Below are 17264 nucleotides of genomic sequence, written 5' to 3' on the forward strand. Positions count from 1 at the left end.
TAAGGTGCTGAAAAATTAGCAGCAGTTCACTTCTTCATGGTGACAACTGTCAGGAGAGAGGACAAAAAGGTCCAGGAGAAAAACAAAGTAGCCTATTAAAATTGAAATAGGCTGTCTGATTCATGCCTGGACATGTAACCCAATTGAGTATTAGAAATCTTTTACCTCCACTTGGGGGGAAAGAGCAACAAACATTTTTCACAATGTGTATTCAAGAAAAAAAAATTCATAAATTGAAAGGGCAAAGATGCCCTTACTGAAGACTGGCAGACAAGAGGTTTCTGTACCATCTTTTTGGATTATGATGGAAAAGGCCAGACTGCTCTTACAGACAGGATTAGACATAGCAGCAGCTTACCATCTTTGCTGAAAATATTTTCCAGGTAACATGTTGCCTGCCACAGTCGTGGTACAAATAAAATTGACTGGAGACACACTCATTCTGTGAGAGATTGTGTAAGACATAAAACTGACTCCGTTTCTGGAGTGATTTTCATTTGCTTGATTTTCTTCTCATGATACTATCTCAGATTCTTGATTTTCTTTTATTATTCAGTTATTTTCAAAAGATTCATGAGGAGGGAAGAGACAACTCGGACTCCACATGAAAAGTCTTTCTAGATACCTCTGTGGTCTTCATCACTATATTATCCAAGCCCCACTTTTCCTGGGGAAGAGGGCAAATACTCTAAATTTGAGAAAGAAAAGAGGGCACGAGATCGAATGGTTTAGAGACTCAGAGCAGCGAAGAAAATAAAGAGCTTGTTCGTGGCCACTTCTCTCTCTCATTTTGAGCTCTTGGTCCAAAAATATTGAACTAGTATTTTCAGATAACAAGCTATGCGGTGTCATTAGATACCAGTTATACAAATGGCCTGTGTAAGACTCAGTAAAAGTTACACTCATTCAGGCAAACTATTAAAAAAAATCTTAAATGAAAAAGGTTTAATTCTGTAGGAAAAATGTTTATTTAATATTAATTTACACTGAGCCAATTATGGCAAAATATATTACTTAGAAAAAGAACAGGTTTTCACTGGGTACAAATATAAGAAGTTGGCTAGACAGTATATGGCATATAAAAGTGTTCTTTGAAATCATCTACAAAAGATAAGGCAGAGCAGTTAAAGCTGAAAAGCTAGTGTTTAAGGCAAACAAAGAATTCATTGTTTTTAAAACAAACCTATTATCAAAATATTATTTTACAATAACTTCTGTATTTCTGAATAGAGATTTAGGATTATCTTTGAGCATAGATTTGGGCTATCTTCAGCTATGCAGGACAGATATCAAAGATATATAGGAGAAGCAGTGAATCAACGACACCTATCACACCATGCAGGAGTCTATTCCTGCTTTGGAAAATATAGAATGGCAGAGCAAACCGTATGAATGTCACAGTTTGCTATATTAATTTGTGGTAGATGAAAACTGATAAAGAAAATTACATAAGAGCTTGTGTTATGTACCCCGGATGACTGTATGTAAATAAATGCTGGAGTAAGTGAATTGTGTTATACTGAGTTGTTGACATTTTCATGTGTATGAAGTGCCTAATTCATTGGTTTCCAGGGGAATTGTCTTGGACCATACTTCAGAAACAGTATTTTTTTTTTTAAAAGAGGTATGGAAGATGAAAATTCAAAGTTATTTTGGCCCCCACTTTGGATATTTTTGAGCATGGACTTATGCCCTTCCTTGGTTATTCACTTTTAAGATGCTTTAGAACTACTCAGCAACAGTTCTGAGATCATGCAAACATAGGGGCCAACCCTATGAAGTGCTAAATACTTCCAAAATTTAGACATCTAGAAAATACAGGGTAGTGCCTCGACTGAAATGCAAAAGATAATATTTGTACCCTCACCCCCTTTTAAAAAGTTATACTTGAGTAAATAAAATATTAAGTTAAGTGTCTGAAATGAAAATGCATTCCACCTTACAAATTTTAATGCTATTTGGCCTTGCTATAAATGTATCTGTTTGCATCTAATTCCCTTCTCATTAATTATACTGGATTACTAAAAATTGGAGTTGTTCATTTCCATTATTGGAACAGTACCTTCATTTTTTAAAAAGAAAAAAATTACAGTTGACAGGTAGATTACAAAATTGTGCTGTATCCACAGACGACTTGAATATTGGCAGAAGCTGCAATCTTTTCTTCATATCAAGCTGAACAGAAAAACAGTACTCAGTGTGATGAGTCAAGCTTCTTTCAAATGGTCCTGGGTGGTAAGTGTTGTTTGTACATTCCTGCTATAGCCTTGGCTGCACTGTAGATCATTTGTTGACGGGACATACCAGTGAATGCCACATGCCAATCAGTCCTGTTGATATTCAGTAAATTCTTCTCCAGCACTTCACCAACTGTCACCAAAAGACCTGACCATCTTAGATTGTAGTCCTGGGGAGTGAGACTCTGAGCCTGTGTAATAATTTGAGGAGATGTTATTAAATGAATGAGTTGAAGGGCCAGGTTCTAATACCCATATTCCCCTGGATTAACACTTTATTTGGTCAGTAGTCTCAGTAATTTTAAAAGGCTTCCTGAATAAGAATATACAAGGAGAAAGGATATTAGAATCTGACCCTAAAAGTTTGCCCCACAATAACTGGTTACACCTCTGCCCACCCAACAGTTTTTCATAGTTGTACATATTACATTCCTAGACAACCATTAGACATTCCCAGAGCTGGAGTACAGCATGACTATTAAAATAAAGTCACCTTGTCATTACCAGAATGTTATATTAAAAAGCTGCCAAACAGATGTGATCAATAAAGTTACTTATATATCTAGTGATTTTCATCTTTCAATGGGCTTTAAAAATATTATAATCCTTATAACAACCCTGTGAAACAAGTATCCCATCTCAATGTGGAAAATCAGACTCCAAGCGATTTGCCCAAAATTAGAGGGAGTCCATACCAGAACTGGATGTCAACTCCTTACATCATCATACCATACTAATTTCATTAAAATTACAATGTGTCACATTCTTAGCTCCTTGAGTGGCAACATTCTCACTGACTCAATCAGATGCAGTGTGTGCACTGTCTACCTAAGTTGAAATACCCATATTGTGTGCATAGCCTCACAGATCCTACTGTCTTGTAGAAGCAATACACCATTAGATGACAATAAATGCCAGTACATTTGCTAGAATATAATCAAATTCTGCCCTAACATTATCATGAATTTTGTTATTGACAAAAGTATACAACAGTTTTGATGCAAGACCAAAGTTTCCTCTCCCGAGAATTAAATTAGCAGCAAAAGAATTGTTTAAGAAGGGGATAGATAATTGTGACAGATGGTAATATGTGAGGAGCAGACCGCAATGGCTGAGAAGGAGGAGCCACCTGCGCCCAAACTAGGATGCTTACGGCCACCCCCAACCCCAAAAAGGCAGTGCAGAATGTTGGTGGTCGGGGACTCACTTTCAAGGGGAATGGAGGAATCCATCTGCCAATCTGACATGATATTTCAGGAGATGTTCTGCTAGCCTGGAGCCTACACCTGAGATGTTACAGAAAAGTTGCTAAGGCTCCTCTGTCCCTCCAACCACTACTTCATGCTGCTCAACCATATGGTCACGAATGACACTCCAGATATGACCCTGAGCAGCTCAGCAATGAGCACAGGGCTCTGGGAGTGACGGTAAACGAGTCAGGGGTGCAGGTTGTATTCCTGTCCACTCACTTGGTTGAGGGTAAAGTCCTTGGGGGGGGCAGGGGAGAGCTAATAATAGATGATCAGGAAGGGTGAGGTATTTCATGTCTTTTTTTTTTTTTTCAGTCTTCACCAAAATGGTTGACGGGTGACAAGATACTAACACCATTAGTATGAACAACAAGGGAGAAGGAATGCAAGCCAAAACAGGGAAAGAACAGGTTAAAGAATAGAATATTTAGATAAGTTAGATGTATTCAGGTCAGTAGGGTACTTAAGGAACTAGTGTCAGCAATCTTAAAACCATTAGCAGTTATGTTTGAGAACTCAGGGAGGACAGGTAAGGTCCCAGATAACTGGAGAAGGGTAAAGGTAGTACTTATCTTTAAAAGAGGACCCAGGAAATTACATAACAGATCCCTGGCAAGTTACTGGTACAAATTACTCTACAATCAATTTGTAAGTACCTAGTCCTAGTGGATAACAGGGTTATAAGGAATAGCCAGCTTGGCTTTGTCAAGGACAAATCATACCAAACAAATCTACTTTCCGTCTTTTACAGGGTTACTGGCTACTGACTAGGAGGGAAGCAGATGTGATACAGCTTCATTTTAGTAAAACTTTTTAAACAGTCTGACATTCTCATATGCAAACTAGGGAAATGTGGTCTAGATGAAATTACTGTAAGATGGATGCACAACTGGTTGAAAGATTGTACTCCAAGAGTAGTTATCTATAGTTTGCTGTCAAACTGGGAGGGCTTATCTAGCTGGCTCCCATAGGGGTCACTTCTGGGCCTGATACTATTCAACATTTTCATTAATGACTTAGGTAATGGAGTGGAGAGTATGCTGTAACACAGAGACCAATTGGTGGTTTACTACTCTGTGTCAGCTATTCTTATCAGGCCTGACATGCTCACCACACCTGACACACCGTCATGATACATACCCAAAAGATGGCATGTAATATTATCACTGGAAAGCAATGCATAAAGCCAGTCTGACCTAAACAAAGAAATATGTATTTGCTGGTCAGGCAGACAACGAAGGCCCAGTTATATAGAAAGGTAAACAAAAATATCAACCCAGCGAGTGGGGGAAAGAGCCTCTGGAGGGGATCTGTACCTCAAACAATAAGTAATGGAATCAACTGATGGTATATAATATTTTTTTTTATAAACGTGTATCAAGTAAGGTCTTTTATGAAAGCTAGTAACACACTGTTGATTAATATCATTATGAAATGTATGTATTAACACTATATGAGGAAATTTGGATACACAATGATATTATGCTTTAAAGTCTGTGACCAAACATAGAGAGAAACAAGTTTTTCCCTAGACAGGAGGGAGGGTAGCACTGTTGAATCAAAACAAAAGAAGTCATTTTACATATGAATCAGCATGGGGATAGAAAGTCCACAGAAAGGGAAGAACAGCCAGAGGTCCATCCTGAGTCTGGGGACAAAACAGTGAGATTGGGAAGATATAAGGAGAGAGAAAGAAGCCATCTTGCCATCCATCACTGGACAGAAACAAGGGGCCAGAGCTCTTGCAAGCTGAAAAAGATAGGTAATTCAACCAAGGGGGCTGAAGTCTCTGGGACCTGAATGTAAGTAAAAAAACCTGCTTAGGCAAAGATCTTTGACAGAAAGGCAGCCACGGCTGGAAAGAAAAAGACTGGTAAGAAATCTGCCTTGAACAAAGGTTGTGGCTTGTTAAGTCTTAGCCACTACAAATTGTATTTTTACTTTTGTATGCAATTTAGTAAAGACAAATGCCAAGTACTACACTTAGGAAGGAAAAATCAAATGCACAACTATAAAATGGGGAATAACTGGTTATGCGATAGTACTGCTAAAAATGATCTCAGGGTTACAGTGGATCACAAATTGAATACAAGTCAACAAGGCTCATGAGACCGAAAAAGTTACATTTTTCCTTTTGGAATGTGCACATTCCCCAAAGTTGGATAAAGTTCTGAAAAATTAAAGTGAAAAAAAGATCCAGGCAGTCTTCCATTGGATTCAGTAGCAAAACAGATAAACACCCACATCTTGGTGTTTTGGGTTTTCAAAAACTGAAACTGAAGTTTATATTCAGAACAAAAACTGTTTTGTTTAGCAATTTTTCATGGGAAAGATCCTACAGAAAAATGTTGGGAAACAATAGAAAAAAAATTCTTATTGGTTATGTTTTGCAAAAGCTAGGTGATGTTAGGTTATATTTGATTTGTGACCTTTAAAGTGGATGAGATAAACTAACGTTGTATGAAGTGTAGTTGTAGCCAGGTAGACCCCAGGATACTGGAGAGATAAAGTGGATGAGGTAATATCTTTTATTGGACCAACTTCAATTGGCAAGAGAGAGAAGCTTTGGAGCATATACAGACATCTTCTTCAGAGCCCGTCTCTCTCACCAACAGAAGTTAGGCCAATAAAAGATATTACCTCACCTACCTTGTGTCTCTGATATGAGCTCAGACACTCTGAAGTTTAAACCTTCAAAGGGCATTCTGATTGGAGAGTCAGTTCTGAAATTTCCTCTTTGTTGGAGTGCCGCAGCCCAAAGAGGAAAGATCACAGCCTACATCTTCTAAGGTAACAGCCTCAGAACAAAGAATCTGTTTATGCAGGACTTTAACTCATACACAGGTTTGGATAGGAGATACCTCCACTTATTAAGAAATGACAGGGCAGTTGTTTGTTTATTCTTATTTCCTCCATAGTGGTTGCTGCTACTGAATCTTGGGATTGTCTGTTTGCTGCTAATTGTTGGCAGTTTAAAATCACATTTATGAACTCAATTTTTTAAAAAGTCATTAAACTTTGCCTCAAGTTTTATAAATATTTTATAATTGAAAAACTAAATGGAGTCTAGGTCACATTGTTAAAATGCTAACATTTATGTATACAAACAATAAATAAACACTCACACAGCTCATCTCAGCCAAACCTCTCAAATAGTTTTACTATTAATTGAAACTCTCAATACTTCTGTGGAGATGGCAAGTAAAGAAGGGCAAGCTAAGGAATAGGCTAAGGCCCTTAGAAAAGGTGATACTGAGTCAGTGGCAATGCTAGGAATTGAATACAGGAGTGGTGAATCCCAAGTCCCCTAGAGCAAGGCTACACTTCACTTAAAGTGACAAGGACCAGTTTTATTATTTTAAGTTATGTGCAAAATAACCTAAAACCAAGATTACATATGCTAAACAGAAGGTCTTAACCCAGCAAAATATCATGCATGGGAAGACCCTTGCACTTGCATATAGGTTCACTGAAGGCAATAGGACTCCATGCTGGCTCAGCATTTTGGCCCTCTAATATATTGTAGGATTGGGTAATAACTTATTGTGTCATTAAGTCACACTTAATACAAATGCAAGCATTATGATTCAGAAACTGCCATCTTCTCACTGATGGAAAAATATATTGACTCAGCAGTAACCTGCACAGCATGTTTTAATAATTCATTATTTTCAAACATTCCACTATTCTTTATTGAAAGCATTTTAAAATTTAAATTTCTTTCCTGGGCACAATTTAGATCTTTATGACATGGCTTTTGCCAACTGTCATCTTGGATTTAAATGACTACCTATGAAAAATCATGTTTGCAAACTGAAATGTGTCTACACAAGTTGTTTTGGATTTTTTAATTTAAAAAAGTAATGAGACTTGTACAGTGTTTATCTGCAAAAAGCCATTACGCATATTGACTAACTTTCACAACAGTTTTCAGGTAGACCTTAGCCTCATTTTATAAATGGAGAGGTAACTGCCCAGAGAATCAGTGTCAGTGATAAGAAGAACAGGAGTACTTGTGGCACCTTAGAGACTAACAAATTTATTAGAGCATAAGCTTTCGTGGACTACAGCCCACTTCTTCGGATGCATATAGAATGGAACATATAATGAGGAGATATATATACACACATACAGAGAGCATAAACAGGTGGGAGTTGTCTTACTAACTCTGAGAGGCCAATTAATTAAGAGAAAAAAAAAAAAAAAAAACTTTTGAAGTGATAATCAAGCTAGCCGAGTACAGACAGTGTGATAAGAAGTGTGAGAGTACTTACAAGGGGAGATAGTCAACGTTTGTAATGGCTCAGCCATTCCCAGTCCTTATTCAAACCGGAGTTAATTGTGTCTAGTTTGCATATCAATTCTAGCTCTGCAGTCTCTCTTTGGAGTCTGTTTTTGAAGTTTTTCTGTTGTAATATAGCCACCCGCAGGTCTGTCACTGAATGACCAGACAGGTTAAAGTGTTCTCCCACTGGTTTTTGAGTATTTTGATTCCTGATGTCAGATTTGTGTCCACGTTGACTATCTCCCCTTGTAAGTACTCTCACACTTCTTATCACACTGTCTGTACTCGGCTAGCTTGATTATCACTTCAAAAGTTTTTTTTTTTTTTTTTCTCTTAATTAATTGGCCTCTCAGAGTTAGTAAGACAACTCCCACCTGTTTATGCTCTCTGTATGTGTGTATATATATCTCCTCATTATATGTTCCATTCTATATGCATCCGAAGAAGTGGGCTGTAGTCCACGAAAGCTTATGCTCTAATAAATTTGTTAGTCTCTAAGGTGCCACAAGTACTCCTGTTCTTCTTTTTGCGGATACAGACTAACACGGCTGTTACTCTGAAAAGTGTCAGTGATGAGATTAGAACTAAGGAGTTCTGACTCCTAGTGCTCAGGCCACAAGTCTACCCCCTGATAAAAAACGAAAAAAACCTCACCTGTTGAATGTATTCCAGAGGCACTGGTGTCGCTTGGGTAAAAGTTTCTAGATGAATCCCATGGACTGGATCTTCAACAATCAGACATCCAATGTCAAACCACCTGCAATGGCACGCAAGTTACCCAAGCTTTAAACAGTAAAGAACATCAACCAATTGAAGAATGGCATTCTAGCAATGATGCAACTCTGGCAGGGTAAAAATCCAAGCTCGATCTTCTACCTAAAGTATTAAAGGTAGCTTTGAAAAGTGTAATTGAATGGAGCAGAGTAGGTTCAAAAAATAAACAAATCAAAGCCCAGCACATCGGCAAGGCTGTGGAGGGTTGTTTGTTTTTTTGTTTCTTCTTAAAAGAAGTATTTTCTGAAGAAATCATATAAGACAAACAAGAAATGGGCCCTAATACTTCTCAAATTGTATTAAGAAAAGAATTACTTCAACAATTATTTGTTAGTTCCATCTTTTCTTAGGAAAATAGTTTGTTTAGAAAACAAGTTAATGTGAACTCCAAAACAAAAGCCCGTCACAACTGCTGAGAGCAGCGCTGGGAAGTACATAAAGGAAAACTGACCAGACTTGAGAATATCATACGTTATTAGATGAAGGTACTACCTCAGCATAACATTACTAGAGTCTCAGTATCTACCCAGTTTACTCTCCAAATCAGTTGTCATTTTAGAACAGAACTAGTAACCAATTCCAACTCTTACTTTATTATAAGTCTCGTACTTCTGTAGATTTAAGTGCAACTGTGGAATGTTTTTCAACTTTGAGTCTCATAAACCTGACAAAATTTAGCTATTAAGCTCTCAAGATTTTTTGGACAAGAAGCTGAACAATTTCATCAAAGCAAAGCCTGCCAAGACAATACCGTACACTGACAGATTCTCTCCTTTCATCTCCCAAGTAGAATACTGCTAACAACTCTTTATGGGGCACCTGGACCCAATACAGAATGATTTTTCTTCCAAAGAATACTTCTAAGCCTCTCACTTGTCAGGAAGCAATTCTGCGATGAAATTTTCTACAGATACAGCAGGCTGTTTCTCGTGTATCACTCCAGTCCGACGCAAGCTGTCTATCCTTTCCTGAGCTCCCTAGATGACAACGTAACAAGTTGTTAGAAAATATTCTCTTTAGGTCACAACATAGCATAAAACTGATGGACGAATGTAACTTTTATCATTAAGATACACCACAGATATTGTTCAAAAAGCCTTTGGTGTTATATAACAAACAACATTTTGAAGTAAAAAATGTTTCCTTTAGAATCCCAAAAGTTACAGGAACTGTGATAAAACTTTGACAGTTTCAAAATTGATTTAGTTCATTACAAATCAAATTACTGACTTCCTGTGAAAAATAACTAGCTTTATATTGAAAGAAAATTAAGACACCTTTACTTGTAATGGTGCTGAGTTTCACCATGGTTAAAGATTGTAAATATTTCTATTACTCTCACCTATATTTTCTAGCATTATGTTCTGGCTGTTTAATCACCTAATTATGTTAAAACTTTATCAAGTTGGTAACATCATAGGAGACTCTCTCCTTTAAAACTAGTGTAATTTATTTAAAATGGTACTGTAAAGTAGACAGGGGACCAAGAATTGATACACTGTGAAACTCATGATCTGACACAATATGCTAGGTACATTTGCAGTCAGTGACCATGTAGAAAATTGACAAAATAATTATGCCCTTTAACTGTCTTTGCAACAGGACACAAATGCCTGAGACCACTTTCTAATGACTGACTTGGCATAGATGACACCTATACACAAAGACAGTAATGAACAAGAAAGCTCCCCCATTTAATTTTTCTGGGGAGACAGAAAGGTATTTCTCAGAGGATGGGATTGTTCTAGGCAAACTGCTCCACTCACGATCACTGATATTGGTGATATTCTCCGCACAAAACTTTCTCCATTGCTATTAACTCCTTACTTTTAATCCAGCTGCATAGCCCACAGGTTGTGGTGCAATGTTAGACAGTCCAGCTTCTCCTGTAACTGTGGCCATTCCGAAGACTTCTTGGAAAGCATCTCGAATGGCAGCAACTTTTACTTCTTTATTGGAGGTAACCACTATGTCCAGTTCTCCCCCAGATTCTACAAAGACAAAATATTTTAATAGAAGCTAATTCAAAATACACTCACATCTCAGAGTAGGCCTCAATAAAAATCAGAATTCTCTTTCCCTATCTTCCTCATGTACTGTACAACGCATGTCAAGCTGAGTTTCTTGTAATGGGTACTGGAAACAGGAGTGTTGGTTAAAAGGAAATTGTTCTCACCAGCCATCTCTCATGAAGTAACCTCTACTTAGGAAATCTTTTAGGTGAAGAGTTAAAATTAGGATTTTTTTTAAAGTAAGTTTTGCATTCAGGGAAGTCAATGGGAGCTGATGGATGCTCAGTCCTTTTTAAAGAACAGACAACTTATAGAAGCCAGAATATGAATTTAGAAGCCTGACTTTGGTTAACACTTTTTTTTTTTAAATCCTGGCCATAGGAATAAAGTCTGATATGTTTTGGTAATGTGGAGACTAGCCCACAAGCAAATGAAATGACACCTCATACTCATTAACACTTATAAGACTATAAAAGCCCAAAAGAAAGGGTTTTTTCCAAGTATATTCTTGAACCATGAGCTTCAACATAGTTTGTTTAACTGTGTCTGCTTGTTTGCAGCTCTAATGGTTCCGCATCTTTGTAGTTCGTGTTTTCCTTAGACAGCTAACATCTATGAAACGTGGGTTGTATTTTTAATCAAGAAAATAATTTTTAAGGAAAGAATTTAAAAAAAAAAAAAACTTTTTATAGTAAACAATTCATATTTTTTGAAGAAGCCTAAAAATGACACATTTTCACCACCCCCACACATTTGTTTTTTAACTGCTTCTAAGACTATTTTAGATATTACATTCCCTTTATTTTCACTAGCCAATCTTGGATAAGCTTTAATCCATCACAGCACCTTCCAAAAGTCCTTGTTGCAACATGCTTCACTTCTTAAGAACAGCTTAAAAAACCCCTCAATATAACACGTTGGTATTTTCAAGCAAACAATGCTGAACTTCAAGTAGTTTAGTTGGATGTTAATTTTCTCTTGCAAAGTATCAAATATGAATACTTTGTACAGACAGAGAAGACTGGAAAGTTGTTAGTCTGTTAAGCTGCCATTTCTAAAAATCCTCTGACAGCAGGAACAAACAGAAAATTAAAGCAACCTCTTTAAAAAAAGGCCAAGATAATGTAATTTTTTTTGGGGGGGGGGGGGGGGGGGGAGAGACAGACATCAAACACTGCACCTAGAAAACCTGCTGATGAAGTCTGCAGTACTTACCCCAATATGTCATCAACAGTAGCATTTATCACAATCAACATGAAGCTTAAAATATTGGAAAAAAAGAGTTTTCACCTTGGCCCATATTGATTTGTCAACCCTCAATGACAGGGAACAGTTTCTCTGTATTAGAAGTCACTGAAGGTTTGCCAGAATAGTGACAACAGGACATTCTACCCAAGCCTTTCATTTTTAAAACAAAAAATTCAAGAAGTCACCGTATTGCTCAATGGAATTTTATGTATATATCACTGAACATTAACAATTGCATTAAACCTTAAGGTACAGTAAGACAGAAAACTGAGAACATCTTGATATGAATAAGGAATCAGGCACTATAGTTTAACAGGTGTTTGAAGATTCATCTAGGACTTATGCAGGAGTAAACTCTAGTGGAATGCCCTGACAGCATAAAAATCTTCTAGGAGGTTGGTGCTAATGTTAATCTATTATATGTCCAATAAACTATTCTATATATGGTACACTCTTTATTCTAGCGTGCACTACATGAGCTAGATACTGCAGCTTGTCAAACCAAACTATCAGGATTCAAGGACACACTCAGAAATGTAACTAGTTGGAAAGGAAAGCGATTCATTCCCAACATTATATTTACTGAATTCAACAGCAGTTTTGCCATTAACTTTATTAAGAGCAGGACTCGGCCCTGGGTTTATGATAATTATTTTTCTGTAATGACAGGTTTCAGAGTAGCAGCCGTGTTAGTCTGTATCCACAAAAAGAAGAACAGGAGTACTTGTGGCACCTTAGAGACTAACAAATTTATTTTTTATATATATATATATATGCATCCGAAGAAGTGGGCTGTAGTCCACGAAAGCTTATGCTCTAATAAATTTGTTAGTCTCTAAGGTGCCACAAGTACTCCTGTTCTTCTTTTTTCTGTAATGAGTGTGTGAGAGCATGTGTTCACTCATCTTATATGCTGTATAATGCTACAATATAGAAATAAAGGTATTATGTGCTAAAAGCTATGTTACATTTGAGGTTTTAACCACAAGTCAGGAAATTCAGAGTTAAGGTTAGCATGTCAAGTTTGGCTCTCCTCCCCTAATGTACAGATTACAACAGAGGCTTTCATTACGTGATTACAAAACATAACACATACTTCACATGATAAGCGGAGCTAGCAGCACCACCAATAGTAAAGCTTGCTCAACGCCTTCCATTATAAGACCCCATTTTCAGCAGCTCAAAATTTGGCCAAACTTCAGACTGAAATTTTCCATGCCAGGTGCCTGCCTTAGGTTAAATTCTTTTTAGAACATGTCAGTTAAAATAGTTCAGCTCTTTCCAAGAATGACATAAGGGAAAATATATTGTTTTTGCCCATGTTAAAAAAAATTCTTACAACCTTTCCACTGAGCAACTCTAGCACCCCCAGATTTGGAGCAGGGATTTGAAGTTCTGCAAAGAAGGGGGAAAATCACCCTGATGCCAGGGATGAGCCTTTTGCTATTTTCATGACAACAGGAAGGTTGCAAATTTATGTCATGATCCTGCGACATACAGGGTTCCTCAAATACAAAAAATGGCCGTATACACAACAGTTAAAGTTCCAAGAACTACCTTCCCCTTTGATACAATTTGTGTTTTTTAGACAATTTGATATAACTTCCAACATGGGCAAGTTCATTTGGTTAACTGAATCTTAAGTTTCCAAGTTTATTACTGCATTAGATAATATTGTATTGTATGCTGAATACCACATAAAATTGCCTAGAGTTACACGATCAGATCCTGTGAAAGAGGAGAGAGTTAAGACTGAAGTAGGAACCTTTAACTCTAGATTTCCTGAATTGTGTGTAATCGACATTTACTAGAGCTTTGGGGTTTCCTGCCCCCAAAGCCATTCTCTCCATGGCTGGTTGGCCTTATAAGTGATTTCATACCACACAATAAACTCTTACTTAATGAGCAGCTAAGCCTTTGTCACTTAAATGTGAGGCTCTCAATGCTATTGAATAATTATCATCTTTAAGAATTTTAGCCACAAAGACATAAAGAGTCTATAGGTTTGCATCCACTCCACAACTCCACCTAGGTTCCTGTAGTTTTCAAGATGAATTGGGATGAAGCAGCTCTGAAATCCATTATAAGTAACATATTATGTATCCCAACACCTTTGAAGTACTGAGTACTATGAAGTCTCTCTTTGAAGTCTGCTGCCAGCGATTCTCAAGCAGCAATGCAAATGCTGTGTTTTTCCTCTCAGCCCAGTCACCATACTCAACAGTGCTTCAGAACTGGCTGGGCCGCTTTAAAGTTTAACTTTGAAACAACTCCCAAGTCAGCTATGAGTAAAGATCCCAAATCAGTTTCTTAAATAAAATATAAAAAAAACTTTTGCCAACCCAGAAGAGCTGCAGGTCTTGAAGAGAAGAGAAACATTCAAGTATTAGCATTTCCTCTTCATGCCTCTACAAACCCTTAAGTTGTGTTCTGTGGCCTTTTAGTGACTTTCGATTCTCACTTTCTGGTATCAGAACTATGCTGGATGATATTTAAGTACCCCATAAGGTAGGTTTTACTACAGAAAGTTGAAAGTGGCTGTACAATGACACTGTTGCATGAAAACGCAACACATTTAAATGGAAGCATGCTGGATGGAAGATTCGTATAAGCAATTTACATAACAAATAAAAATCTTAAACATTTATTTAAAATATAAGTGGCACACAAGAGAACTTTGTCTTATTTTTTTTTCATACTAGAAGATTAGTGAAATTCCCTCAAACGTAGTTAAAAACGAAATCCAATGGAGTTTACCACAAAGCACAGTTGTCAACTTACACACAGTAAAGCACCCTGACTTTCACAATAAGCCAAAAATCAAGCTAATCCCATTTCAAAACAAGGCCAAAACAAGGCAATCCCTAAGAACCTCAACACTATGTGACTACATACTCCCGGCGTGCAGTCTGGGACTGTGGTGGGCCCGCTGTGCATCCCTGACTCCCTCCTCTCTTTGCCGGGAGCCGATCAAAAAAAAGAAGCAACAAGCTACAAGCCAAACACTAGTCAACAAGCAACTCACAAGCCAATTAAGCCAAAAACAAGCATAATTTCTGCATTTTTTTCATGGGTTTGGCATGTCTGCCACAAAGGCACCATTTTATAGTACAAATAAACCACTAGCCGGGTGAGTATTCCTTGGCAATTAGCATACTTATTGGATTACTGAAGGGACAAAAACAAATTCCAACACACTTGAGGCATGCAACACATTTTAGCACTAAACTACAACATTACTTTTTTTTTCCTTTTAGCCTAGAATAACTCTGTAATTAAAATATTTTAAAGTTGTTGTACAGTCTGTTCTAAGATTCCAGGATGCTCCCTGTGAGTCACTCTGAAGTCTAGAATGTCTGTTTAACCAGCGTGAAGCAATGGAAACAGCTACAAGCAAAGTTGAGAACTCTTTTTGTTCAAAATATCACCAGGTTCAACCATCACTGGGCTTCAGAGTTTATTGCCATTCAATTTAAGTTCTCAGCCATTGTGACTTTACAAATTACATCCATGCAGTGAACAGCTACAATAAAGGCATGTATCTATGCCATGCAAAGTCTTACATCATTGTGACAATAGAGGTAACTCAACAAATCACCACTCTTACTCTACAGACTGCCGGGATGTTGAATTACTTGACCCAAATGTCATGCCCGTGGGTGGGGACGGACTTTCAGTTACTAGTTATTAAATAAGATTCCAAGCTCTTCCCTCTCCCTTTCCTCAGTTTTTGTATTTTCATATGCATCTATGCAGATGACTACAGCAGACAGAGAACTGCACCATAAAGAGGTAGCTGCAGGTGCCCAGATAACTGCTCACCTTCAAATATTTTAGAGACATCATGAGTGATCTTTCTGAAGTTAACAGATTGTGCAGACATAGCAATCTATACATTAAAAGTCCAACCAACGTTGGTATAAGCAGTGTGGGCCAATGGATAAGACACTGGCCTATCCCCTGGACTACACTGTAAACTTGTGTTCTATTCCCAGATCTGCCACTAACCTGCTGCATCAAGTCACTTTACATACCTCTGTTTCCCATCCCATTCTTGTCTGTCCTGCCTATTTAGACTGTGAGCTCTTTAGTGAAGGGACTGTCTCTTACTGTGTGTTTATGCCACACCTAGCACAATGGGGCACCAATCTCAGGTAGGACTTCTAGGCACTAGTGTAATACAAACAGACAGTCCCTGCACTGAAGAGCTTACAGTCTAATGAGAGGGACAAAGGGATATAACATACAAGCAGAAGATTAAAGCACAGAGAGATTAAGGCTACATCCACACTGTGAGTTAGGGGTGTGATTCCCCTGCTTGTGTAAACATGCTCATCCCAGCTCTTATTGAGCTATCCCAAGCATAAATAGCAGTGCAGATGCGGTAATACGGGTAGTGGCAGCAGACGCACGGTTGAGCACAAACCAGTGGATATGTACTCGCCACAGCTCAGCCACGTGTCCACTGCCACCACCTTTGCTCCCACAGCTACACTGCTATTTACACTCACACTAGCTTGACAAAAGTTTACGTAAGTATGCGTACATGAGCAGGGGAATCACACTCGTGGCTCACAGTGTAGATGTAGCTGTGTGACTTGCTCAAGATCACACAAAGTCTGTGGCAAAGCTGAGACTAGAATCCAGGCCCCCTGAGTCTCAGTCCAGTGCTTTACCACAAGACCATCCTGACAAAACATCCAATGAAGGTGGCAGAATGGGTTTTTATACAACTTTCCAAAAAGTGCCTATTTTTGGAAATTATGGCACACTTCCTGAGCCGAATTAGAGACATTTCAACCTCAAGTTTAATTGGGGAAGTTACAAATTGATTGCAAAGTGGGGCATAGAAAGATAGCAGCATTCCAAATGTAATGATTCCATCACTACCACACCACTAAAAGTCAGTGTTGTGTAACCTGAACCATGGCCCAATATTAAAAACAACAAAAAAAACCCTGTCTTACGTACAAAATTTGGTGTACACCACACTCCAGTACTGCTTTTAAATGATCAGTTTCATTGTAAACCTGTACAGTACTTAAAAGTTCTTCTAAAGAGTATAAGATCCACTTTAAGTTTACAAGTTCTGTATGATTCACACTTACTACCCTATGGAAGTTTGCCTCAAATACTTACTGATATATGGAGCCATTCCAGGATCCAGCGTGGTGATCATGGACTCTACTGAGTGTTTTGTTTTATCAAGCACCGACTTTACCATAGGATTCCCAGCTACTCCCTACAAAATTAACAAATAAATAAGTAAATACTGTATATTGAGTTTATTCTCAAACCTTTAGGCCTTTTCTTAAACCTTGAAATATTACACTTGAAACAAACCTGGGACAGCAAGTTGCTTCAGATTTTCCATTCAAATAAAACAGTGGTTCTCAAACTACTGTACTATTGACCCCTTTCACATAGCAAGTCTCTGAGTGCCACCCCCTCTTATAAA

General features: G+C 37.8%; 1 protein-coding gene across 4 annotated transcripts in view; it reads right to left on the reverse strand.

Annotated features, from left to right (window-relative positions):
* Positions 1–944: 944 nt before the first annotated feature.
* Positions 945–17264, reverse strand: part of PRRC1 (proline rich coiled-coil 1) — a 45637-nt gene continuing 29317 nt past the window's right edge. For all 4 annotated transcript variants that reach the window (XM_054031963.1, XM_054031962.1, XM_054031966.1 and 1 more), the window contains 5 exons: positions 16946–17048; positions 10374–10537; positions 9420–9523; positions 8427–8529; positions 945–2428 (listed from right to left, as the gene is read on the reverse strand). In XM_054031963.1, coding sequence (XP_053887938.1) covers positions 2219–2428; positions 8427–8529; positions 9420–9523; positions 10374–10537; positions 16946–17048 — 684 coding nt within the window. In that variant the 3' untranslated portion in view covers positions 945–2218. The remainder of the gene's footprint in view (positions 2429–8426; positions 8530–9419; positions 9524–10373; positions 10538–16945; positions 17049–17264) is intronic.

Source organism: Malaclemys terrapin, chromosome 6, assembly GCF_027887155.1.
Source record: "Malaclemys terrapin pileata isolate rMalTer1 chromosome 6, rMalTer1.hap1, whole genome shotgun sequence".
Classification (NCBI taxonomy): Eukaryota; Metazoa; Chordata; order Testudines; family Emydidae; genus Malaclemys; species Malaclemys terrapin.